Below are 26,890 nucleotides of genomic sequence, written 5' to 3'. Positions count from 1 at the left end.
ACTTACTGTAAATCACACAGCAAGCCAATGAGAGAGGCATGGTGGATGAGGTAATATCTTTGAATGGGCCAATATCTTTGAATGGGCCATCTTCTATTGGAAAGTACAAGTTTCTGAACTACACATTGCTTCTTTCCCAAAATCTGAACAAGAGCTGAGTGTCTGTCTTCTTTCTGCAGACCTGAGAAAGAGTTCTGTGTAGCTTGAAAGCTTGTAACTTCCACCAACAGAAGTTGGTCCAGTAAAAGATACTACCTCATCTACTTTGCGTGGGACCAACACAACTATGACAACGCTGCAAAAAGGTCAATGGTAGAGTAGAAACAACCTTCTTAGAAAATTACTATGGTATCTTTTAAATCTTTTCTCTTCGGCTATCCCTCGATGTGAGGATGATGTCTGCCAAGGGGGGTCGGTTCGCTGATAGGTTTTTAAGTGGCTAGGAGCCCAAAACGTGACCTGCAGATTTTCCCACAGAAGTGGCAGTTGTAATCTTGGAGGAGACATAGTTGGTGGCTGGAGTGTTGTGCCCTTTCTTTCCTCCTTTGTTGCTTCTCTGTCTCATGAGCACGTCTGTTCTCCTCAAAGTGAGCTGTGGCTCGGTGTATGGTGTGGCGCCACTGTGTTCTGTTCCTCGCCGAGTCCTCCCGGTTTGTTGGGTTGATGCCTCCCTTTTTAAGGTGTACTTTCAGTATGTCTTTGAAGCGCTTCCGCTGCCCTCGGCGAGCCCTTCTTCCCTGACTTAACCGACAGAAGAGTACTTGCTTCGGGAGGCAAGTGTCAGGCATATGTACACAGTAACCAGCCCAGCAGAGTTGGTGTTTCATGACCTGCACTTCTATGCTGCTGATGTTGGCTGCAGAGAGAACGCTGATGTTAGTGCATCTGATCCTGAGAATCCTCCTGAAGCAGTGCTGTTGGAACCACTCCAGCTGCTTGAGATGTCATCTATAGGTTACCCAGGTCTCACATCCATAGAGAAGGGCAGGGATGATAACTGCTTTGTAAACCAAGATCTTGGTGCCTGTTTGCAGATCCCTATGATTGAAGACTCGTTTCAGTAGTCTTCCAAAGGATGTGCTGGCCCCGCGGATCCTATATTCAATTTCTGTGTCAATACTGGCTGGTTGGGAGAGGTGGCTGCCAAGGTATGGAAAATGGTCCACATTTTCCAGGGATTCTCTGCTGATGGTGACTTGTGGAGTACGAAGAGTAGTTTGTGCAGGTGAGGGCTGGTAGAGTACCTTGGTTTTCCCAATGTTGAGAGGGAGACCAAGGTTGTCATAGGCATCTGCAAAAAGATTTAGGGTACTTTGCAGGTCAGTCTCTCTGTGTGTGAGAATGATGCAGTCCTCTGCATACTGAAGGTCAGTGATGCCAATTTTCGTGATCTTAGATTTTGTTTGGAGTCGTCGGAGATTGAGGCATTGACCATCCATATGATACTCAATCCTGATTCCATCAGGAAGGTGGTCATGGATGAGAATCAGGAGTAAATGGAGAAGAGTGTTGGAGCAGTGACACAGCCCTGCTTGACACCAGTGCGAATGATGAATGGTTTGGTCTCTGAGACATTGCACAGAGTGGTGGCAGTCATCCCATCATGGAGTAGTCTGATGATGGAAATGAATTTCTGTGGACACCCAAACTTACATAGCACCTTCCATAGGGCATCACGATTGATAGTCAAAGGCCTTGGTTAGGTCGATGAATGCCATGAACAGTTCCGGGTGTTGCTCTCTGCACTTCTGAATCTGTCGTGCCACGAAGATAATGTCATTTGTGCCTCGGGATGGCCTGAAGCCACACTGTGATTCAGGGAGGAGTTCCTCAGCAAGGGGGAGAAGGCAGTTTAGTAGGACCTTCCCTGCAATGGAGAGGAGGCAATACCTCTGTAGTTCCCGCACAAAGATTTGTCCCCTTTCTTGAATATTGTAACAATGTTGGCGTTCTTAAAGTCAGGTGGAATTTCTTTGCAGGTTCAGATTTTGTCGAGAAGTTAGCAAAGTTTGTGCTGGAGTATTGTTCCACCAGCTTTAAAAACCTCAGCTGGGATGCCGTCTGGCCTGGTGCCTTGTGATTTTTTGTCAGGATGAATCTTTTAAATACACATAAAGTAGTCGCCATTGTAATATTTTTTTTAAAAAAGACCATAATACAGAAATATCCCTTCTACTTAGTATAGGAAATACCTAGGGAGTAACAATAATATTTACTTGCCAAACATCTGTAAAGATTTTAATAGCAGCTACTGTCATTTTTCTATTGCAGTATAAATATAACTCAACTTTGTCGCATACTCTCATCCCTCTGCAGAGGCATCAGTGTAAATAATCTTCCACTACTTGCTGTACTGAGGTGGTTTAGGGTCTCATCAATTCCTATTCAAGTCAGGGAAAAGATTCCCATTGACTAGAATGGGAATTGGATCAGGCCCTAGGAGCTGTGTTGAAACTCAGTAGCTTCAGTTCACAGTTGTTTCATATGAAAACCTTTCTGTCAGTTTTACTTTCTATGGGTTTGCACCTCCTGTGCCTAAAAATTCAATGCAAAGTTCAGTTGAGATTACTAACTTTCAACTGGCTTCTCATGAAAATCAGGTGGATTTTTGGTATGAAACCAAAAATCTGCTCGAATCACAAATGTTTTGACAAATCTAAGCTAAGTTTTGAGCTTGTATCTGAACCCAGTATGAGCATGGTTTTACTTGGCTTGTGGTCTTGTTACCAACATGTTGCACAGCTCTTGGGATACTAATACTACATAGGCTAGAGATAGGTCTATGCTGCATGTAAATCCAGCTGTTGTGCTTGCACGCATGTGCACAGCAGCTGATTTTTACAAGTTGGATGTGAGAATATCTACAAGAGGGACTGAATTTCATCTCATCAGTAACAGTACTGATGAGATGCAGCAGTACTGAACTATCTGATTCTTCAGTCTGCTTGCCTACTTTCAAATAATTGGTGACAACTTCCCATTCTTTTTTCATGCTTCTGTTCTTTTTTTCCCTTCCCTCAGTTGTGTCTAATATTTGGAGATGCCCCTTCCTTCACACATGAAAAATATGGACTAAGGACGTAGTTACTGAAATGGTGGCCCATATTCCTGTATTGTCCTCTGCAATACAGAAACCTAGTGTTCCCACTATGCTTTAGTTTTAAAATCTATAAAGGTAATTTCTGTCATGTACCTTCTTTTCCAGCTTTCTTCAACCAGTGATTCATTGAAACGACAAACTCGGGTTTGTTACTCTGCTGGGAAGTTGCCTGTTTTAATAAAACATAACAAAGTGCTCTTTAGCTTTGATTACTGTGCTCATACTCCCCACGCTGATGTTCTTTCTGGCCTGATGTGACCAGTAACGCTAAAAGGGTCTCATTTTGTGGCTGATTAGACCATAGGTAAGGACTTGTAAAGTTGTTTGCTATTTTTGATTGAAGCCTGGAATCTTCAGCCAAGAGCTGGAACAAAAGATTTGATTTTTAAAAGGGTTTAATAGAATATCCAATTGGGAGTTTCACAGAAACATTTGCCTCAGTCAGTGGCAATTGACTTGGGTTTTAGAACCTATCACATATTTCACTGTTTAAAGGTGCCAAAAAGTGGGGCATATTTCCTATTACTTCCCATTCACCCTTGTGCTCACTTCTGTAATTACAGTTTTGAAGGTGGCCAGGATATTCTGGTGCGATTTGGGAGACCCACATTTTAACAGTAAATCCTGACTTCAGGTGAGTGTAGACCTTAGAGGAAAGGCCATTTCACTATACCATAGCCCATCAGCTGAGATATTGAATGAAGTACTGGCAGTGATTGCGTCCTGGTCAAAACAACAACTTTCTGCCCTTCATTCATGTGAAAAAAACAATCCAAGTGAACAGTAAGTTCCAAGGAAATCTACATTGGACACCTAGAGCTGCCATTGGATGGATGTAAGGCAAAAAGCAATCTGGGATTCCTATAAAAGTCATTCACTCTAAAACAAGCTGAAAAGCTAATGCAGAATCTCTTGGTAGATGCAGCAGAATAGATTATTATTAAGAACAGATTAATTCACATGACTAAAATCTCTTATATTGTTTGAACAAATATCTAAATATTTGAAAAAATTCTATTACAATATTCAACATAGAATTGTAGTGCAATATAACTAGGAACAGTTGCCCTACTAGTTATAAACCATTAGTATCTCTTGCTGAATAATATTTTTTTTAAATTGGTATGGGAGTGTAAATATGAACCAATATTTGCAGGAGTTATTGCTCTATAAACATGCTGTGGAATAAAGCACTAGACATATATTGATCTCTATCACTCATACAAGAGACATTTCTTAAATGTAACTGAAGAGCTCCTTTTTCTTGTGTAACTAGACTGATGCCTGTTTGAACTCTAAATAGTTATTACACAATCATCTTTAAGAGTTTTGTAAATCTAGCTAGCTATTTCTAATGTGATTATGTAAGTAGAACCTAATGAAAAAGCTAAACAAAATGTTAATGTAATTAAGGAATAGGCACTATCTTTCAAGTGGGCATTTCAATTAAAAATAAATAAAACCCATTACATGGTGATACAGTGCAAAGATCTCATTTTCATCAGTCAAAGTTCATTCTTATTCAAAAAGTGACAGATTTCTCTTGAGAGAACTAGAAGCAGCAATCTTCTCTCTCCATTCAAACCATGCATATGTACATAATTAAGGGTTCACAAACAGATCACTTTCTCAAAGTTCAGACATCTCGATATCATATTTTATGCATAAAATGCCTTTTGAGATTGTTATTGTTTTTTGGTGGTCTGTCTGATACGGTGAGTAATTTTATAATAAAATTTAAATCACATCTAATTATTAGTAGGAGAGAATTCTAAGTGCATTATAAAAGCTTATATATGTATGAATTGCTTTAACACTTCAGTAACATGACTGCAGCCATATCACCTTGTGGTGTTATCCTGTCCAACAGTATGAGGATGGGTTAATTTTTGAATAGAAGATCTCATAAGAACCTCCAGTGGTAGGTGATGCAGGTGTTTCAATGGGAGGCACTCCTCCCACTGGTCTATACTGCAGTCATGGGGTGTGACTGCAGCTCCAGTAGACATACCGGAGCTACCTTTAATTTAGCTAGCGTAGGTAGCAAAGCAGTGAAGCCATGGCAGCGTGTGGGGTGTACAAGCCCATTCAGTACCCTGGATAATTACTCCTGGGGCTGGCCTACGTGTCAGTGCATGCTGCCAGTACCAGAGCTAGCTAGATTAAAGCTAGCTCCAGTATGTCTGCTCAGCTCCAATCACACCCTGTGACTGCATTATGGTCTTAGTAATGAACCAAAGCCTTGTGTGGTGCTGAACACAGCTGCTGGAGGTTACACCTTTGCAGTCAGCATCATTGCTACTTGTGCTGATTAAAGATCACTTGGCACTTTCCAGTATCCTAGCCAAATTCCAACTCATATGACAGGTAGTTTATGGAACAATCTACAATTGTGTTTCCTCATAGGTTGTATCCAGTGAAATAAGTTGGCATTCATACATGGGTATCTTCTGTCCCTTATGCAGAAACAGGATTTGTCCTGCCAGGATCACATCATTGGTTCTTCAGTTTTGGTATCCTGCTCCACTAAATGCCTTCTGATGACTCAGAAGAAAGCAAAAATAAAAGCCAGCAATTAGAGCTGACTGAAAATTTTCTGACAGTGTTTTTCAAGCAGAAAATGCCAATCCATTGACATCAAAATGTTCTACAGGAACACATCAATTTTGATGAAATTTCGTTTTGAAAAAAAAAATAGAGTATTTTGATAAGGGTGAAACATTCAATTTCAAGCTTATAAGAATGGAACATTTTGATTTTTAATTTTGAAATGACTTTGAATTGAAATTAGTTTATATTATGTATAAAATAATACAATTTAAAATAGAATTAAAATAAGTCAAAATAGAAATGAAATAAAACAGGTTCACTGACCTAAAGCAAACTTTTTTGTTCAGATTTTGAATTAATTTTCCCCCAAAAAATGTCAGAATTTCACATGGAACAGAAATTTCGGTTCCTGGCCAATACTACCAACAATGCATCTGACCAATGGGCTTGAATCAGATCCCCAAAGTAGTTTCCACAGGGAAGAGTCCCTGCAGATTCTTTATTGAGGTGTTCCTTTTCCAACAGTTTTTCTGTTATGGGAATGAGAGTCTTTTGCTAGTGTATGGTCCAGCTCCTCAACTAAGTTACTATGCAAAAGAATGCGTGTTCTTTCATTTTTCTTGACAGGAGTGCAAGCCATAGGTGGTCCTGCCATTGGCTTTTTATCATCTAATCAAGATTTTCCCAAATATCCCATTTCCTATTTAGCAGTAGAGGTGGTTTCAGGAATTCTCCACACTTACCTGAGACACACAAAACAACAACAGATAATTTCTTGTTTCTTTATGGCTTGGAAAATGCATTGTTTTGTGGAGCCCTTTTTAAGCTTTTTAGCCTTTAAAGGTATGTCTATACTACCCGCCGGATCGGCGGGCAGCGATCGATCCAGTGGGGGTCGATTTATCGCATCTAGTCTAGATGCAATAAATCGACCCCCAAGCGCTCTCCCGTTGACTCCTGTACTCCACCGCCGCAAGAGGCGCAGGCGGAGTCGACGGGGGAGCAGCAGCAGTAGGTCTAAGTACTTCGACTTCAGCTACGTTATTCACATAGCTGAAGTTGCGTAACTTAGGCCTGGTCTACACTACGAGTTTAGGTCGACTTTAGCAGCATTAAATCGAATTAAGCCTGGACACGTTCACACAACGAAGCCCTTTCTTTCGACTTAAAGGGCCCTTTAAACCGGTTTCTTTACTCCACCTCCGACGAGGGGATTAGCGATAAAATCGGCCTTAGGGGGTCGGAATTGGGGTAGTGTGGACGGAATTCGATGTTATTGGCCTCCGGGAGCTATCCCACAGTGCTTCATTGTGACCGCTCTGGACAGCACTCTCAACTCAGATGCACTGACCAGGTAGACAGGAAAAGCCCCACGAACGTGTGAATTTCATTTCCTGTTTGCCCAGCGTGAAGAGCACAGGTGACCACGCAGAGCTCATCAGCACAGGTAACCGTGATGGAGTCCCAGGATCGCAAAAGAGCTCCATCATGGATCGAACGGGAGGTACGGGATCTGCTCGCCATATGGGGAGATGAATCAGTGCTGGCTGAACTCCGTAGCAGTAAACGAAATGGCAAAATATTAGAAAAGGTCTCCAAGGCCATGAAGGACAGAGGCCATAACAGGGACGCAAAGCAGTGCCGCGTGAAAATTAAGGAGCTAAGGCAAGCCTACCACAAAGCCAGAGAGGCAAACGGAAGGTCCGGGGCAGAGCCGCAAACATGCCGCTTCTACGCCATGCTAGGGGGTGCAGCCACCACTACCCCAGCCGTGTGCTATGACTCCTTCACTGGAGAAACACACAGGGAAGCGGGTTCGGGGTACGAGGAAGATGAGGATGAAGATAATGTAGATAGCTCACAGCAGCAAGGAAGCGGAGAAACCGGTTTCCCCAACAGCCAGGATATGTTTATCACCCTGGACCTGGAACCAGTAACCCCCGAACTCACCCAAGGCGTGCTCCCAGACCCTGAGGGCACACAGGGGACCTCTGGTGAGTGTACCTTTGTAAATATTACACATGGTTTAAAAGCAAGCGTGTTTAATGATTAATGATTAATTTGCCCTGGCAATCGCGGCCAGTACAGCTACTGGAAAAGTCTGTTAACGTGTATGGGGATGGAGCGGAAATCCTCCAGGGACATCTCCAGAAAGCTCTCCTTCATGTACTCCCAAAGCCTTTGCAAAAGGTTTCTGGGGAGGGCTGCCTTATCCCATCCGCCATGGTAGGACACTTTACCACGCCAGGCCAGTAGCACGTAGTCTGGAATCATTGCATAACAAAGCATGGCAGCGTATGGTCCCGGTGTTTGCTGACATGCAGACAACATCATTCCTTATCGCTCTTTGTTATCCTCAGGAGAGTGATATCATTCACGGTCACCTGGTTGAAATGGGGTGATTTTATTAAGGGGACATTCAGAGGTGCCCCTTCATGCTCTGCTGAACAGAAATGTTCCCCGCTGTTAGCCACGCGGTGGGGGGGAGGGATGAAGTGATCATCCCCGATAATTGGGTGTGGGGGGGGGAGGGGGGTTAGTTGGGTTTGTGCTGCATGTTAACCCAGAAACCGCAGCCCCTCCTTTTACATTGCAAACCCATTTTAAATGGCCAACCCAACGGGTGCTTGGTATGGGAAATCAGGGCGCTACTGTTTGAAACCATTCCCACATGTTAAGAAGGTTAAAAAAGCCAAAAGACTGTGGCTTACCATGGCTGCCTGCAAGCCAAAATCTGTTGCCTGGCACTGCGTGAGTGATCTCTCACACCAAACCGGCAGGCCCTCAATATAAGAGGAAAAATGCGACCTTGTAACGAAAGCACATGTGCTGTGTAATGTGAACAGCAAAATTTAACGTGAAAGAGTGTACCCATTGTTCTCTAAAATGTGTCTTTTTTAACCACCTCTCCCTTCTCCTCCACCAGCTGCAAATGTTTCTCCTTCACAGAGGCTAGTGAAGATTAGAAGGAGAAAACGACGGACTCGGGATGATATGTTCACGGAGCTCCAGATGTCCTCCCACGCTGAAAGAGCACAGCAGAATGCGTGGAGGCAGTCAATGTCAGACTACAGAAAAGCACAGTATGAACGAGAGGAGAGGTGACGGGCTGAATCACGGGATGAACAGAGCAAGTGGCGGGCTGAAGATGATAGGTGGCGTCAGCTTGCAGACAGAAGGCAAGAGTCGATGCTCCAGCTGCTGGAGCATCAAACTGATATGCTCCAGCGTATGGCTGAGCTGCAGGAAAGGCAGCAGGTGCAGAGACCGCCGCTACAGCCCCTGTGTAACCAACAGCCCTCCTCCCCAAGTTCCATAGCCTCCTCACCCAGACGCCCAAGAACGCGGTGGGGGGGCCTCCGGCCACCCAGTCACTCCACCCCAGATGATTGCCCGAGCATCAGAAGGCTGGCCTTCAATAAGAGTTAAAGTTTTAAACTGCAGTGTGTCCTTTTCCTTCCCTCCTCCCCCACCCATCCCGGGCTACCTTGGCAATTATCCCGCTAGTTGTGTGATGAATTAATAAAGAATGCATGAATGTGAAGTAACAATGACTTTATTGCCTCTGCAAGCAGTGCTCGAAGGGGGGAGGGGAGGGTGGGGTGGTTGGTTTACAGGGAAGTAGAGTGAACCGGGGGGGGGGCGGAGGGTTCATCAAGGAGAAACAAACAGAAGTTTCACACCGTAGCCTGGCCAGTCACAAAACTCATTTTCAAAGCTTCTCTGACGCGCACCGCGCCCTGCTGTGCTCTTCTAACCGCCCTGGTGTCTGGCTGCGCGTAATCAGCGGCCAGGCGATTTGCCTCAACCTCCCACCCCACCATAAATGTCTCCCCCTTACTCTCACAGATATTGTGGAGCGCACAGCAAGCAGCAATAACAATGGGGATATTCTTTTTGCTGAGGTCTGAGCGAGTCAGTAAGCTGCGCCAGCGCGCTTTTAAACGTCCAAATGCTCATTCCACCACCATTCGGCACTTGCTCAGCCTGTAGTTGAACAGGTCCTGACTACTGTCCAGGCTGCCTGTGTACGGCTTCATGAGCCATGGCATTAAGGGGTAGGCTGGGTCCCCAAGGATCACGATAGGCATTTCAACATCCCCAACGGTTATTTTCTGGTCCGGGAAGAAAGTCCCTTCCTCCAGCTTTCGAAACAGACCGGAGTGCCTGAAGACGTGAGCATCATGTACCTTTCCCGGCCATCCCACGTTGATGTTGGTGAAACGTCCCTTGTGATCCACCAGGGCTTGCAGCAGCATTGAAAAGTACCCTTTGCGGTTTATGTACTCGGTGGCTTGGTGCTCCGGTGCCAAGATAGGGATATGGGTTCCGTCTATCGCCCCACCACAGCTTGGGAATCCCATTGCAGCAAAGCCATCCACTATGGCCTGCACGTTTCCCAGAGTCACTACCCTTGATATCACCAGGTCTTTGATTGCCCTGGCAACTTGGATCACAGCAGCCCCCACAGTAGATTTGCCCACTCCAAATTGATTCCCGACTGACCGGTAGCTGTCTGGCGTTGCAAGCTTCCATAGGGCTATCGCCACTTGCTTCTCAACTGTGAGGGCTGCTCTCATCCTGGTATTCTGGCGCTTCAGGGCAGGGGAAAGCAAGTCACAAAGTTCCATGAAAGTGCCCTTACGCATGCGAAAGTTTTGCAGCCACTGGGAATCGTCCCACACCTGCAGCACGATGCGGTCCCACCAGTCTGTGCTTGTTTCCCGGGCCCAGAATCGGCGTTCCACGGCATGAACCTGCCCCAGTAACACCATGATTTCCACATTGCTGGGGCCTGTGCCTTGTGAGAGGTCTATGTCCATGTCAATTTCCTCATCACTCTCGTGGCCGCGCTGCAATCGCCTCCTCGGCTGGTCCTGGTTTTGCTTTGGCATGTCCTGGCTCTGCATATACTCCAGGACAATGCGCGTGGTGTTCATAGTGCTCATAATTGCCGCGGTGATCTGAGCGGGCTCCATGATCCCAGTGCTAGCTATGGCGTCTGGTCTGAAAAAAGGCGCGAAACTAGTATCTGACGGACGGAGGGAGGGGCGAGTGACAACATGGCGTACAGGTACAGGGAATTAAAATCAACAAAGGTGGCTGTGCATCAGGGAGAAACACAAACAACTGTCACACAGAATGGCCCCCCAAAGATTGAACTCAAAACCCTGGGTTTAGCAGGCCGTTGATTTCACGGAGGGAGGGGGAAGCAAATGAATACAGAACAAATCTATTTTTTACATCTTAAGCTGGCAGACGACGGTGCAGCATGACTGATAGCCCTCGGCATCTTCTGGGTGCAGAAAATACTGGGCGCTTGGCAGACAATAGCATACTACGACTGATAGCCATCATCGTCAAGACAGTTCGATAGGACTGAGCATGTCTGCCCAGGTGCCCACGATTGACAGCCACTGCAGTACGATGATGACGGATACCAGTTGTAATATACCATCTTCTACCAAAAGGCAAGGGGCTGCTGCTGTGTGCAATGCAGCCCCACATCTGCCAGCCCCACGTCTGCCAGCACCCAGATCGCCGATGAAGGCTACCAGTCATACTGCACCGTCTACTGCCAAAAGGCAATTAGCTGCTGCTGTGTAGCAATGCAGTACCACGTCTGCCGGCACCCAGAGGACATATGGTGACGCTGAGCTGAGCGGGCTCCATGCTTGGCGTGGTATGTTGTCTGCACAGGTAACCCAGGTAAAAAGGCGCAAATCGATTGTCTACCGTTGCTCTGACGGAGGGGGAGGTGCCTGACGACATGTACCCAGAACCCCCCGCGACAGTGTTTTGCATCATTCAGGCATTGGGATCTCAACCCAGAATTCCAATGGGTGGCGGAGACTGCAGGAACTGTGGGATAGCTACCCACAGTGCAACGCTCCGGAAGTCGACGCTAGCCTCGGTACTGTGGACGCGGTCCGCCGACTTAATGCACTTAGAGCATTTTATGTGGGGACACACACAATCGGCTGTATACAACCGATTTCTATAAAACCAACTTCTATAAATTCGACCTAATTTCGTAGTGTAGACATACCCTTAGATCGATTTCCCGCCCCCCCCAGTATAGACCAGGCCTAAGAGTAGAAATCCAGTCAATTTAGTATGTTCAGAGAAGGGAAAATTAACCTGCAAGTTAGCTTCTCTGAAATTATCATTTGACTTGCTTGCCCACTCAACTTCCACTGAGATTTGGGAAGTAAAAGCTTTTGATTACTTTCTTTCTGATCATACTATCACATAAATGTGTATTTCTGGCATAAACTATTCAGAGGGGATTAGAAGCACTTTGCTGCTGAGACACAGAGTCTGTTCAGGATACTCACCTACCAGAGGAAAAAAACTTAAGCAAAGAACTCCACTAGCGCTCCATCTCACACTAAAAGCACAAGACTCAAAAACAGGAATTCAGTCAAATTTTATTTTCAGAGAAGATAAATCATAGGTAACTAATTGTCCCTTCCCATCCTTTGATCAAATACATCTACTCTTCCTGCTTTGTTTAGGTTGCCAAAACATCTAAATTTACTACACTACAGTGTTTCCTTTATTTAGCATATGAAATAATGCAAATACCAGATTATGGTTAAATACTATATAGCAGTAAATCACTTTGCTTTTTTATTTTAGTGGCAACATCTTTTTTTCCCCCCTTCTCTGCAGTAAGATGGCTTCAAAGAACCCAGATCAGAAGGCAAAACAGAATAAAGAGGTGTCTCTTCTGAACCACAAAGGTGAACCTTCTATGGATTCTGTGAATTTTTAACTCTTGGTATTTTAGTCTCTTGGTGTTTGCTGGACACTAAGTTTCTGAGAAATGTGTGTATATAATGGAATATATTTTGGAGAATAGATCTTTGATTTGCTTTTTATATTTTAATTGCTTCTACATCAGATATGAAAAAAGAGAGATTTTCCTTCAAGTTTAGATTAAGTTGATTGAAAGTTTGTTTTGTGACTATAAAACAGATTTACCTAGCTGGCAATATTGAAGTTCTATTAGTGCCAAAGACCTATATCTTGTATCTTTAGAGCACCAATCACCATACTATGTGGGTGCTTTTAATCTTTTTGTGTCTTTACATCTGGATCAACATCATTTAGCCTCATTGTGATAAGACAGACCCCAAAAACATAGTGGAAATCAGGAAGTCCTGGGATTCTGAGCTAGGACTTTATACTGAAGTATCACTCACACTTGTGAAGGAAGTTCTATGTATGCTGGAGAAGCCACAAGCATTTTGACAGTGGACTGGTAGGGAAACCTTATCCAACACCATGATTTTAAGTGGTAGGTGATGCATCATTATTTCCCTTACCATCTTCAGCAGTGGTACAGAAGATTACAACATCTTGCTGTCAAGATCTCTACCTTGCCTGGCAATTCTAGCACTGGAGAAAGATCTGTCAGAATTTACAAGGTAGGAGATTCTGACACACAATAAAGTTGAAGCAATTGCAATGTTAGTAATAGGTAGATGGTTCACCTCAAAGAAGGTGCAAAGATATGGTCAATGAAGAAATTGGCATGAAAGGGCTTTGCAAAAATGGGATTTGTTGTTTATTTATAGCACATAATGGGCACTGCTAGGCACTTTCCAAATACTTGAGAAGGATGGTCCCTGCTCAGAGGAGACCACAATATAAAGACGGATAGACAAGTAAACAGAGGCTAGGAAAATAGGAACAATAATAGGCAATGGCTATACAAATCAACTTGATTCACTGTAAACAACATGACAAAAATGGGTCTTTAAGAGGGACTTAAATATGGACAGGGTGGAGGCTCTGTGGATGAGTTCAGGAAGGTCATACCTAGAGTTGTGCAAATAACTGATATTATTTGGTTTGCTGGCAATTCCAAAAAAATTGTTTGGAGTGGAAATAAACACTTTGTTTCTAAATGTTTCATTTTGATTTTGAGCTTTTTTTAAGGCATTTTTTAATTAAAGGAAATTTTGAATTAAAAAAAATGTTTCAGTTTTTAAACGTTAAAATGAAACAGTTGGATTTTGGGGGGATTTTTTTTTTCTGACAGAAACAATTTGGTGAATTCTGCATGAAATTGTAAAATGTTTCAGTTCACCCAAATCTGCATTTGTTGCTGAGAAAAGTTTTGATCAGAAAATTTGCCCAGCTCCTAGGCATACTGTGTACTGGAGGCTGCAGGAAGAAGGCACAGAGGTGTTATAAAGAGGGATTTGAATTTCTGCCTTCAGAGAAGATGGCTGGTTTTGAGTAGCTCTAGAACCTGGGTCTTCTGCCTAGGCCACACAAGGGGCCTGTTCTAGAAAAGTTATACAATGAAAGCTACTTACATAACAGCTATACGTCTTTATCTTGTGTGGTATAGTCTGCATCTTCTGACTTTCCACTGCAAAATTTTTCATTTTCTCAATATTTCTGCCCTCTATCATGAAGTGGTGAAAAAAAATAGGCTGAAAACCAGCAGAGAATTTGAAACATGGAAGATTTATATTTATGGGAAGCAAATGAGGCCTCAGGGGAGTGATTTAGGGTTACACTCACCATTTTCACTGGCATGTTTTATCCAGTTCTGAGCTGCCTGATGTGACTTTGAAGCACCACAGTACATATTTTGATACACCTGTAAAAAGATAGTAACAAATCATTGCTTCTTATACCAAGGCTGCCAATCTGAGCACATCACAATACATCACTAGCAAGTGTCTATATTCAGATATACTGTGTGATGCTGTCCTAACAGTTCCACAGAGCAGCAGCAAACAGAAATGAGAGCACTGCAGTGAATCTGAAAACAAGCAGACCTGCTGTAACCAGGCATGTTTTATTATATGGGCTTGATTTTAAGAAGAGCTGCCTACTCACAACGCCAGCTGACATCAATAGGAGCTATGGATGGCCAGCACTTCTGAAAATCAGGCCCACTGTCTCTGGGTATCATCTATGATTAGCAGGTATAGCTTCTGAGAGAGAGAGAGAGTGTGTGTGTGTGTGTGTGGTTCAGCATACAGAATGAGGATAGGATGGTTGAGCAAATGCCTCAGTGCCATTCAAGAAATACAGGCTAGCATTTAGGGATCAATCTTCCTACAAATGAAGTCAATGTCAATATTTCCATTGACTTCAGTGGTGCAATAACTTGCCCTTAAAAAGAAGTCACAAAATTAAATTAATGAGTGTATATCTTCCAAATCCATCTCCAAATGGCTAGTTAGACTCCAAACAATCAAAAATGCAATTCTAAGGCAGGCCAGATAGAGGGGAAAAACACAATAGTATTTAAAAGTGGTAAAACATTATACCCATTTTAAATGTATTGCCCACTGGGAGCTATTGAGAGCAGGCCCTCCAATGTTTTGACCTCCAATAGGTCTTGTTCACAAGTCATTGGCCATAGAAGCCCAGCTGGTATTCCTAATGAACACAATAACAGATCCAATTACTTCAACCAATAAGCATTAAAAAGAAAATGCAGCACCAAAAGCCTTTATTGCTTTGTTAATTCAAATACATATATCTGCAGATATTACAATAAAGGCAAGAGCACAGCATCCTTACCCCTTCACTTGTCTTTTCTGCAGACTACACACACTCTAGTCTTTAACTCCTTCCTCACAGGTTTTATTTTCCAAACCTTGCATCTTTGTCGCTTTCTCCTAACTTCTCTTTCCAGTTTGCCGAAACGGGCTGTCCCAAAATGAACACATTTGTCTAACTGAAGCCAAATTGATGCTGAGTAGATTGATTTAATTACCCCCGTTTGTTTTATGTGTGTTTCTCCCATCATAACTTATAATCTTCTTCAAGTAGTTGCAGCCGTATATTCCATGTGGGCACGTGCACGTGCTGTGCACCAGAGCCGGAGAACTTTGCCTAGCAGCCCCTGTAGGGAAGGCGCTCACACCCTGCCTATGTAGCCCCTCCCCTGGCCAAATAAGGGTGGTGCCGTCCCAAACCCCTCTGTTCCTTCTCACCGCCCATGGCTAGAATCAGAGCTGTGTGGTGTCTTCACCTCATACTTCCACCCTCAGTTTTCTGAGAACTTTGCTTGTATATAGTAGTAGTAGTATCTTAGTTGTATCTTAGATGTAGTTTAAATGTTAGTTTAGTGTTAGTAGAGTAGTTGGCTTCCCTGTGAGATGCCCTCATGGGGTTCAAGCATTGTACATCATGTAGCAGGGCCATCACCAACAGCAACCCCCACCCAAAGTGCTTGTTGTGTCTTATTGAGGGACACATTAAAGAGTGGTGCTCCATCTGCAAGTCATTCACAAAGAGGACTCGGGACAAGAGACTTGTGGTTGAAGCAGCACCTTCTGGAGCAGGCTGAGTAGGACTCCGTGTCTGTCATGGAGATCACAGAAGTCACAGATTCTGTGACTTTCTGCAACCTCCGTGACTTCTGCAAAGGCCAGTGTGGCTGACCCCAGGGCCGCCCAAGGAGATGCTCTGGGGCAGATGCTCAGGTCGCCCCGGGGACAGCCACACCAGCCACTGCTCGGGCGGCCCCAGGCAGCTTTCCCGGGCCGGCCAGGACTGCCGCAGTCTGCGGCCCCAGACAGCAGTCCCTGGCGGTTTCAGCCATGGGGCGTCCATTGAGTCCAGTACCGACGACATTGGCACCAGAGCCAACCATCTCCATGCCAACAGCATACCAGGCAGCATCAGACCTTCTTTGCCTCTCAATCCTGGACTCTAGTTCAGGAGTTCTCCAGTGCTATGACTTTTACTGGCTCTTCCTCCATTGTGCTCCATCACCTTCTGGCCATGTTGCAGAGTCGCCAGGTCTGTCAGCACCACAGCTCGCATCACCCGGGCTGCAGACTGTGGCATCGAGACTGGGCCTGGCACCAAAGGCCCACTTAATGTCGTGCATCCTTGGGTCCTGTCATTGTCATGGTGGCAGATCCCATCATCCAGTTTAGTACTGGCCTCGGTGCCAGTGCCTCTCCTGGTACCAAGCAGGAGTGGGTCCCATTTGGTGCCACTGGTGCTAGTTCCCCACTCCTCTTCAGTACCAATGCTGCCTCCATATTGGGCTTCAGATGAGTCTGATCAGTTGTTTGGCCCATCAGTGCTGGCTCCCCCATTTGTCACCACAGAACCTCCAAGATTCCTCAAGATCTAGGTCAGTGTCGTCATCCTCGCCAGATTGCCCTTGGATCACTATCGGTGCTGAGATCAGGATAGGGGCTCTTGGTCTGGTGCCTACTGACCACCAGTGCTTTATCTGTATGCCTAGTGGTTTCCTTGGAATCCCTGGGACAGTCCACAGTCCCTACTGTCCTACTCCTTGACCTAATCCAGAGAGATATCACTGGTCCCGACAGTGACTCCTACTCCCATACTGTCTCAGCTGCAAGTGACCACTGAGTCCATTCCCTCGGGACCCACGGGGCTCTTCTGACCCAATCCTGTGGTGCAAGAACACGATCCATCGTTGGTGCAGTGAACCGCCTTCTCGTCCTCCCTGGATGACTCTACCATGCCAGAATCTTCCTCTCCCCCGGTGCCCGAGGACTTTAAGGTGTATCAAGACCTCCTGAGGAATATGACCACTACTTTGGGCATCCACGGGGAATTCCTGCAGAAGATTATGTATAAACTGCTGGATATTTTCCAATCATCAGCTCGAGAGAGAGTAGCCCTCCCAATAAATGAAAGGCCTGCAAAGGTGCTCTGGAATATCCCCACTTCATTGACCTTTTGGCAAAGCGTTCGGAGAAACAATACTTTGTTCCCATGCAAGGGTTTGAGGGTTTCTACTCTCACCAGACCCCTATCTCCCTGGTAGTGATTGCATGGCTAAATGAGGAGGAAGAGGACTGATGTTCAGAGTGTGTTCAGCAGGTCTTGTTTAATAGGGGGAAGCTCTCCACTGAGCAGCCTATTCAGCCAAATGGAAGTGATTCTCGGTATGTTGGTTAGCCCAGGGAGTTCAACCGACACTCCAAGATATCCTGGGTAGAAGCCAGAATCTGTTATACCTTCAGTCTTCCAGTCTTATATTTAGTTAATTGAAAGTCCACCTGGCAGGAATTTTGGCATTTCATCCACCTATGCATGAGAAGTTGGTGTTTTCAAATTCCATGGCAGTGAGATTCTTGAAAGGAGTCACTCATCTCCATACATCAGTTAAAGAGCTGGTTCCTTTGTAGGGCCTTAATTCAGTTTTAGAGGCTCTTATGAGACCTCCATTTGAGCCTCTGGCAACTTCTTCTTTCCCCCTTCTGTGTCAGAAAAATGCCTTCCTTGTGGCGATAACATCTGCAAGGAGAGTGTGTGAGTTGCAGGCTTTGATGGCAGAGCCTCCTTACACACAGTTTTGCAGAGACAAAGGACCCCTGCAGCCACACCCTAAAGTTTCTATCTAAGGTGATTTCCCAGTTTCACTTGAACCAAGTTAAATATCTACCAGTGTTCTTCCCTAAGCTGCATTCAATCCCAGAGAAGCAGCATCTTCGCACATTGGATGTCAAGTAATGTTTAGATTTTTATCTGGATAGAACTAAACCTTTCAGTTCCTCACCTCCTCTGTTTGTTTCATATGCAGACTGAATGAAGGGTCAAGCAGTCTCTTCAAGACAATCTGCAGGTGGATAACTTCCTGTATCATGACAGCATGAAGTAGCCCAGACTACGCCGCCTCAAGGGATACGAGCACATTCCACAAGAACTCAGGTGATGTCAACAGCATTTCTAAGTGACATTCCTATATTGGACATTTGCAGGGCTGCTACTTGGTCCTCTGTGCATACTTTTGCAAACCACTATGCCATTACGGCTGCATCCAGAGGAAATCCAAACTTTAGAAAGGCAGTCCTGTGGCCCTTCTGTAAGTACACTCAGAGCCCCACCTCCTATTAGTACGGTTTGCGAGTCGCCCACATGGAATGCATCTCCTCAAAGAAGAAAAAACACCCACCTGTTGCTTTTGTTCTTCGAGATGCGATGCAGACATGTACTCCACGACCCACCCTCCGTCCCGTCTGCATCAGAGTCTGTACTCCTGATATTCGGTGTGAAGGAACTGAGAGGTTTGGGGCAGTGCCATCCTTATATGAGCAGGCAACGGGCTACGGCTCCAGGGCACGAGCACACCCCCCAAAGGGTACTGCTAGGCAAAGTTCTCTGGCTCAAGTGAGTGGGGTGTGCACATGCCCACATGGAATACACGTCTGCATCACATCTCGAAGAACAACAGTTACAGGCAGGTAACCATTTTTTAATAAATCTTCAGTCATTTGACTAGGATAAAATGCTGACGCCTTCTATTGTCAACGCAAGATCTATAGATTTAAATGATCAGATACAAATTAACTTCAAATTCTGTACTTACTACTCGTTGTCTGACATATTTAGAATCCTCTCTGTAACCTGGATATTCATGGCATTTGCCTGGAAGGAAAACAAGAAATAGAAGCCTTACAGTAAGTACAATGTTCAGTCCAATTTCTTGATAAAAACGATAATCAATTTGATAATGTGTTAAATTTTACAATACACAAATATATACAGAGAGGAAAATTAGGCTACCAAATTAAACAGTGTCTGCCCAGCTCATCCTCCACCCTCCTGGGGAAAATTTGCGGGATGGGGCCACAGAGGAGGTGATCTCCTAGCAGTTATTCACCTCCCCTGCCACATTTTGCCATGTGAGGAGCAGGTTTGCCTCCCTGAATGAACGGCCCAAGGCCTGCTCCCAAACTTGGCAGCTCTCCAGTGCTCTGAAGGAGATAAGGTCCATCTGCATGGAGGCTTTGTGTCTCCTCAGCAGCCACCTTCTCCCAACCCACTCACTGGCTCCCCAGCGACACAAGTCCATTGGAACTGTAATATCAGGTTCTCCTCTGACCATGGCTGTCTCCAGCACACTCCAGCAGAAAAATAATACAACCTGGGCTTATATTTAGTAAATTATCAGAGAAATTTCTACTTGGTCAGATGGGGGGCAATATGCATCCTTCTCCTAACCTGGCCAGTCCCTCCCACTCCACCAGTGCAGAGCATGGACCATGCCAGGTGGCCACTGCAGTGGTGGAGAAAGAGCCCTACCATTGCACATGGGTCCAAGAAGCACAATCTGGGTTAGAATAGTTAAACAAGATCTGAGAGCTGAGTATATCTAATATACTAAGTAATATAAATGTTAGTTACAAATATTTACATCTACTTTTTGAATGTGATTCATTTTAATTAAAACGCTATTGAAACAGCTAGCACAAAAAATGCATATATGGAGCAATGAGAATTAACTATGGATGCACTGCTGCCCCATAACAATGGAATGCTGCAATTCTTTTACTGAGTTGCTAATTCTGGATTATTAAAGATATTATGTAATGACTCATTAATACAGCTAGAGCCCTTTATTAGATCATTATCAATAATAAACTAACTTTGTGCACTGTTCTGGGATATGACCTTTTTAAACAGCAGTGTAGTCTAGTGAGAGCCAGGAACCTCCTGAGCTGTAATCCCAGCTGTACTACTGACTTGCTGTGTACTATTGGGCAAGTCACTTTAACCTCTCCTTGGCTGTTTCCTCCTCTATAAAATCAAGGTGATACTTGCCTCCCTCACAGTGGTGTGTAGACGATTACTGAGTTAAAGATTTGAACAGCACGAGGAAGATGCAAAGTGCTAGATCAGTGCAAAATATTGTTACGGTTGTTTAAGGATTTTAATTCTGCAAAACTCAGATATAGCTAGAGGTAAACGGCCAGTGTAGAAGTGGGACTTCCCATTCTTTGACAGAGCATTGATGTGGGACTTTTCATTGGTATGGTGTTTCATGAAGGTTTCTTTGATAGTTTTTAAAAAAATTCAGGAGACGACAAATGAAGGAGACTAACCTAGTAACTTAACACTTTGTCAGTCAGAGACTTCAGCAATACAAGTATCAGGGGGTAGCTGTGTTAGTCTGTATCTACAAAAACAACAAGGAGTCTGGTGGCACCTTAAAGACTAACAGATTTATTTGGGCATAAGCTTTCGTGGGTAAAAACCTCACTTCTTCGGTGCATCTTTTCGGCAAAAAAAAGATGTTGCCACTAAAATAAAAAAGCAAAGTGATTTACTGCTATATAGTATTTAACCATAATCTGGTATTTGCATTATTTCATATGCTACATAAAGGAAACACTGTAGTGTAGTAAATTTAGATGTTTTGGCAACCTAAACAAAGTAGGAAGAGTAGATGTATTTGATCAAAGGATGGGAAGGGACAATTAGTTACCTATTTGGACCCACAAACTTTGGATCTATGTGGGGACATTACCCAGAAAGTGCTGGAGGTAGCACTGGCTGGGCCAGGAACCAGGAATTTTCACAAGTTCACCAACAGCTTCAAAATAAACCTACATTACAGCTTGAACTCTGTCTTGCTGAAAAAGATCTTAGTTTCAATATAGTTTTAATTAAGGTCATTTAATTAAGGTCATTTAATATAGCCCTAATTTGTTGGCATGTCTACGGTCCCCAGTCTAGATCCCCAATCCATGAACTCTAACTTCAGAAATAAATTGTGGTATACAGTGAGAAAGATTCAAGTATCAGAGGGGTAGCCGTGTTAGTCTAGATCTGTAAAAAGCAACAGAGTCCCGTGGCACGTTATAGACTAACAGATGTATTGGAGCGTAAGCTTTTGTGGGTGAATACCCACTTCGTACATGCGTCTGACGAAGTGGGTATTCACCCATGAAAGCTTATGCTCCAATACATCTGTTAGTCTATAAGGTGCCACAGGACTCTTTGTTGCTTAGTGAGAAAGATTGATGTTGAAAGTGATGATACCACACTGTAATTATGTGAGGAAGCTCCAGGAGTTAATACTATACTTCTGTAATTGTGATCCCCAAATCTTATGCTGCTATTAATGAAATGCTGTGGGTGTTTTATTTAAAAGTAATGCTGCTTATACATGTATAGACAGACATACTAAAACATACCATGGCTTAAGTTTAGTAGGAGGAATAAATTCTAGCAATTATTGCAGTCTATGTTCAAATGTAATATTAAATTGTGTCTAATGACAGATGACATTTAGTGACCTTAATAAATGGTGTCTGCAGCCACTGTTTCTTTCTTCCCATGGGTGAATTAACGTAGCCTCCTGGGATCAGAGGGGGCCTATGGACCCACAAACTTTGGATCTATGTGGGGACATTACCCAGAAAGTGCTGGAGGTAGCATTGGCTGGGCCAGGAACCAGGAATTTTCCAGGGAAAAGATTTGATTGGGGAGGGTGAGGAGGAGGGACTTTGGTTGGATCAGATCCAGGTTCCTTTGAGTTTCAGTCAACCCGTTTGTATCCATTGTCCATGGGCCATTTTGCAACTGCTTGTCTTTCACCTGACAATTCCCTGAAACAAATGTTTATCTTTCTCTGGCAGTCCTTGACTGGTGGCCTACTTGGTAACTGCCTGGTTGACTGGCCCATTTTACCAGACTAGCTAGAGGGAGCACCCCCAGAAGGCGCAGAGACATACTGAATGCTGAGAGGGCTGAGCTGCCACTGCCTCAGATGCTGGATAGCTGGTGGCTGCAGGGCTAAGGAACACTGCTCCACAGCACCATCTGGGCACTGCCTGTAAACACTGCAGCCCAGGTCCAGTCATCCTGCAGCTGCTCTGGCCAGCTCCCAGTTGCTCTATTATGTCTCCTCTTCCACCTAGATGAAACTTTCCAAGTGTTTTCACTCTCCCCTCAAACCTAAGTCTCTCCATACCTCTAAATCATTGTCATTGCTCCATCAGTAACAAGAATCTAGAAATCACAGAGGATGCCAGATTGGCTAAGGAATCCTCTTCAGAATAACTAAGTGTGTTAGATTTACCTTTGTCAGCTGCAGCAGTTTGTTTATCACTGTTGTAATATCCAGGTATATAATGAAGCTGGTTTACCATAAACACTCTAGAGAACACACAGGGGGAGAGAACGTTTAAGTCTTTTAGATCAAACAAAAGGCTGCTTTATTTCTACAAGCTTGTGCGATATGATAAATTTGCAGCATCTTTACCTTGTCATTGGTCAGTTTTCTTTATTTACAATAAGTTATGCAGGTGTTTTTAAAAATCTGTTTTATTTAGGTTCTTATGCCATGCCCATCAACACAAGAACAAGAGCCCAATGGTCCATCTGGTTGGGTATCCTGTCTCTGACAGTGCCCAGTACAAGCTGCTTAGGAGGAAGAAACCTTAGGGAACTAAGCACCAAAAAAAGGTCTGTTATTTTCCCCTGGCACTTAGAACATTTGTTATGCTCTAGCGCGTCAATAAGACATAGCTTTTCAAACTGTTACATGGGAGATGCCATTCTAGTTCTATAGTTGTTTTACAGGATTTGTATGTATGTCTCTAGGAGCAGGATTGCAGGAGACAATTCTTAACTCTCGGAGACCATTTGCAGCTAAGTGGAAGAAGGAATCTATCTGTGGCTCATCAGCCAGTCACAGCAGGTCAGCTTCTTAAGCACCTTAGACTCTCCCCCCCCCCCCCTTCTCCGCATTTCATTCCTGGCTAGCTTAGGTGGCTGACTTGTAAAAACCCTCTTTTTAAGTGCTTAACTATCCCCAAGGATTCTACAGGGAGCCTACATAGCATGGAGCCACCTAACTTGGGGCTGAAAATTCCACTAAGCCATCCAGGGGTTGTGTGTTGGTGCACTCAGCTGACCAACACCTAAATCCCTTTAAAAATCTGGCCCTGAGTGCCTAAAACATTTTCGAAAATGGGACTCAAGATGTCTAAATCACTGAGGTGCTTTGGAATACCCTAAATCCTGCTGTGTCTGGCATTGTGAGATTGACTAGTGATCTACTACAAAACCCTACCAGTCAGGGCAAGATTCTCCACTGCCAGAAGGGACAATGTCAGTGTGTGAATGGGAGTAATGTGAGCTCAGTGCATGGTACTGACAGCACTAGCTGCCTGGTACCTTGGAAAGACACCCCCCATTAACCAAATGGTAAACTTCGTTCCCGTAGAGACATGGTGCACAGGTCAGCAAGCCTTCCCCCTCACTCTCTCAAAGATCCTGCTCTGCTGCCTGGGTGAGGGAAAGTTGTTCACTACATCCTCCTCCTCCTCTTGGGAACTAGTACAGGAGAAGACACGCCCCAAATTTGTAACAACATTATGCAAGGAAGGAATATATACATTGTAAAGTCAGAAAACTTTCAATTAATGTTCCAGAATCTACTTCATTTCCAAACTCTGTACTACTCCAGCCCACCCCCTGCATGCAGTCCAAACTCTTCCCCATTGGGACACCATTCTGATGCATTCTTCACCTATGTGCAGACATATCCCTGCCTGCTCTCCTGATCTAACAGATTTAATTTACCCGGGAAGCACCTAGATACTTCCAGGATGGGAACTAGAGAAAAGCCTCAGTTAGAACAAAGTTATCTTGGGAATGTAGGGGATGGAGTCCAGAGTTGAAGAAACAACTGCTCATATATGTATGTAGAGTGTTTCGGGCCCATATATTGAGTGACAGGAGGATGCAGGGTGGAGAACAGTCCATGATGTGAGGAGCAGAATTATTGTTGTTTTTACAATGAGTAGGGAGAGGGCCTGCATATGCCATGTATGGCAAGTGAGACTCGAGAGCAGCAAAAATTAGGTTGGAGTTGCAACTATCCTTGAGAATTCATAACATTTAGGCATTTAAAGTCTCACCTATAACAATGTATCATATTTTAGAGTGAAATCCTAGCCCCACTGAAACTAAAACTCCCCTTGATTTCAATGTGGCCAGGATTTCACCCTTAGTTTTTTTGTAAGGCAATATATTTTTACTTTTATTCTGCATTATAAGGGGTTTTTTGCTTGTTTTTTAAAAGGAACAACACTGTATATATTTTAGATCTTATACTTAGGCCAGTGGTTCCAGACTGGGACCCCTTTTTCATACCAAGATCTTGCTCCCATCTAGCTGGGATCCCCCTTCTGACTTAACAATATGGGAAAGCCAAGATGGTTGCAATCTTGAGACACCTGAGGTCTCAACTCCCATATCACAAACTCAGACTTTAGGCAATGGCTAAGTTCCTGAATGTCTTTCGAACTGTATTTCTGATTAATAACATGAGTCATATACATGTTTTGGCTCTATCAGACAACAAATACTAGCAGATGTTTTCCATCAGACCCAATATTAATCAGGATAAACAATGATATCACATTCTCTCGACAGCTTGCAAAAGCATGCTGCTATGGCAAACTAAATTTGCTTCCACCAAGAAGTAGGGATGCTGAACCAGAGGAAGCAATTTCTTTTGACCTTCAAGTACTTTCTGAGATTTCTTGATGGACGGTTCCTGTTTCTTGTTAGACTCGATAAGGATTTAATCAAAAATGGATTTTTATAATAAGCATGTACACTGCAAATGTTTCCATCTTCTAGCATTGTGTAAACTTTAATACGCTAATGCGTGATATCAACTGTTCTTCAATACAGCACTACTGCTAATTGCTGTTCTATTAACAGGTCCAGAGACTCTGGTACAGGACAGGAGCCAAAAAGCAGAGAGGAATAGAGAGACGCTACAGCCTGCCCCATCAATTCTTGAATGTAATGCCTGAAATGTGAAAGTTGTCTCCATCATTAAATGGATAGATAAGCTGTAGTGTATATATACATATATCTCTAGTTCTTTAATTTATAAAACAGAGCTAGATCTAGAATTAAAAACTGAGTAGCAAGGCAATGATAAAATGATTCTAGGTTAGGATTCTGATGACATCATAAAGAATATGAGCCCTTGTAGTTTATGATCTCATTAGAAACCCTTGTTGCAGTTATTTACTAGCTGTTCCCATTGCAGGATTGATAATGAAGTGTGGCTAGCTTAATCCTGGGTCTTAAACAGAACCTGCCAAATTTGATTAGGTGATCTTTTTATAGGGTATTCTTGATTTCTAAACTGATCCTGCTCATTTTCTATAGCAGTCAGGTTTCATTCCAGTTCAGTACACCTCTACCCCGATATAACGCTGTCCTCGGGAGCCAAAAATCTTAGCGCATTAGAGGTGAAACCGTGTTATATCGAACTTGCTTTGATCCGCCGGAGTGCGCAGCCCCGCCCCCCCCGGAGCACTGCTTTACCGCGTTATATCCGAATTTGTGTTATATCGGGGTAGAAGTGTATGTTCAAATTCCTCTTAGAAGAGATGAAGAATAAGAAAGGCCTAGTGTAATAAGCCTCTCCTAGCCTCTACCTCTAAGAGGAATTTATTTTTCCACTCAAAAAACTACATATTGTAGGCTCCACTAAATAGGAATAAACCTTACTCTGGTGGATGAGGTCTGTTTATCCTGGTAGGAGAGGAGGGTTTGGTTCTTGCAGGTTCAGCCAGCTCCTTTTTTCCATAACCAGCAGAATATGTTGTTGCACAGTTGGCCTCTCTTTGAGCCTCCCGTCTCCAGGCTTCCCCAGCATGGCGTTGGATTTCTCCAAAAGCTTGAGGAGAGAGAGGACTAAAGGGCAAAGGCAATTCAGGAGCTAAGAAGAGATAGCTCATCCTGGATGCAGCTCATAGATTCTGAGCAGCAACTTTACCTTACTTTAGAAATAATTTTCCTCTGCTGATGAGTGCTAGAGGTGACCAAGCCTAACTTTAACAAGGTTAAGGAAAAGGAAAGTGCTTTGCTGCTGTCGATAAAAGTTGCTAAGCAACAGGTCATAAAAACTCTTCCAGCACTACAACCAGCAAAAGAAGAAAAAGTAATTAGCAAACTACAAACTGGATTTTTGTATATATTTATATAACCGTTGGGAGGAAATATTTAAAAATATGACTTGTTAGTGCACTGTCTATGCGTGCAGTGACAATTTTTTATTCTTCTTCTTGTGTACTAGCATCACAATCAGTCAAAGGACAGGTCAGCTGAATAGTCTTCCCTTTGACACTTCCTTTTAATTGTTTATTTTTTCATAGCAAAAATGAAGAAGCTGGTGGTAAAATAGCAAATAAAGCTATATAGTAGGAATATATAGAGTGATTGATAAAAAACAAGGGCCTTAAAGTGAGCTTACATTACATTTATGTAAATAAGAGTAAAGCCTTAGCTAATTACTTTACAACAGTATTGCAATAAGGGAAGCATTTACTTTTCAGTGTCAACTACTGTGTAACACACATTGTAAAGTTTCTCATTTTTGTTACAGGTGAATAGACCTCATTTACTCAAACATCTAAGATTTGCGAGTACTTCGGTCTCTTTCTAGCAAGATCG

The 26,890-nt window shown here is 43.8% G+C and overlaps 1 protein-coding gene across 1 annotated transcript; it reads right to left on the bottom strand.

Moving 5' to 3' along the window:
* Positions 1 to 1,673: 1,673 nt before the first annotated feature.
* Positions 1,674 to 26,175, bottom strand: C5H4orf51 (chromosome 5 C4orf51 homolog). The gene is made up of 7 exons (XM_065405705.1): positions 25,946 to 26,175; positions 22,485 to 22,561; positions 18,987 to 19,045; positions 14,192 to 14,270; positions 13,981 to 14,072; positions 3,194 to 3,269; positions 1,674 to 1,867 (listed from the first exon to the last, which is right to left on the bottom strand). Exons 1-7 carry the CDS (start codon positions 26,173 to 26,175, stop codon positions 1,674 to 1,676), a joined length of 807 nt encoding a protein of 268 aa, XP_065261777.1.
* Between the last annotated feature and the right edge of the window lie 715 nt (positions 26,176 to 26,890).

The sequence above is a fragment of the Emys orbicularis genome, chromosome 5, assembly GCF_028017835.1.
Source record: "Emys orbicularis isolate rEmyOrb1 chromosome 5, rEmyOrb1.hap1, whole genome shotgun sequence".
Classification (NCBI taxonomy): Eukaryota; Metazoa; Chordata; order Testudines; family Emydidae; genus Emys; species Emys orbicularis.
The sequence above is the reverse complement of the archived record's forward strand: the minus strand, read 5'-3'. Positions and strand labels throughout refer to the sequence as shown.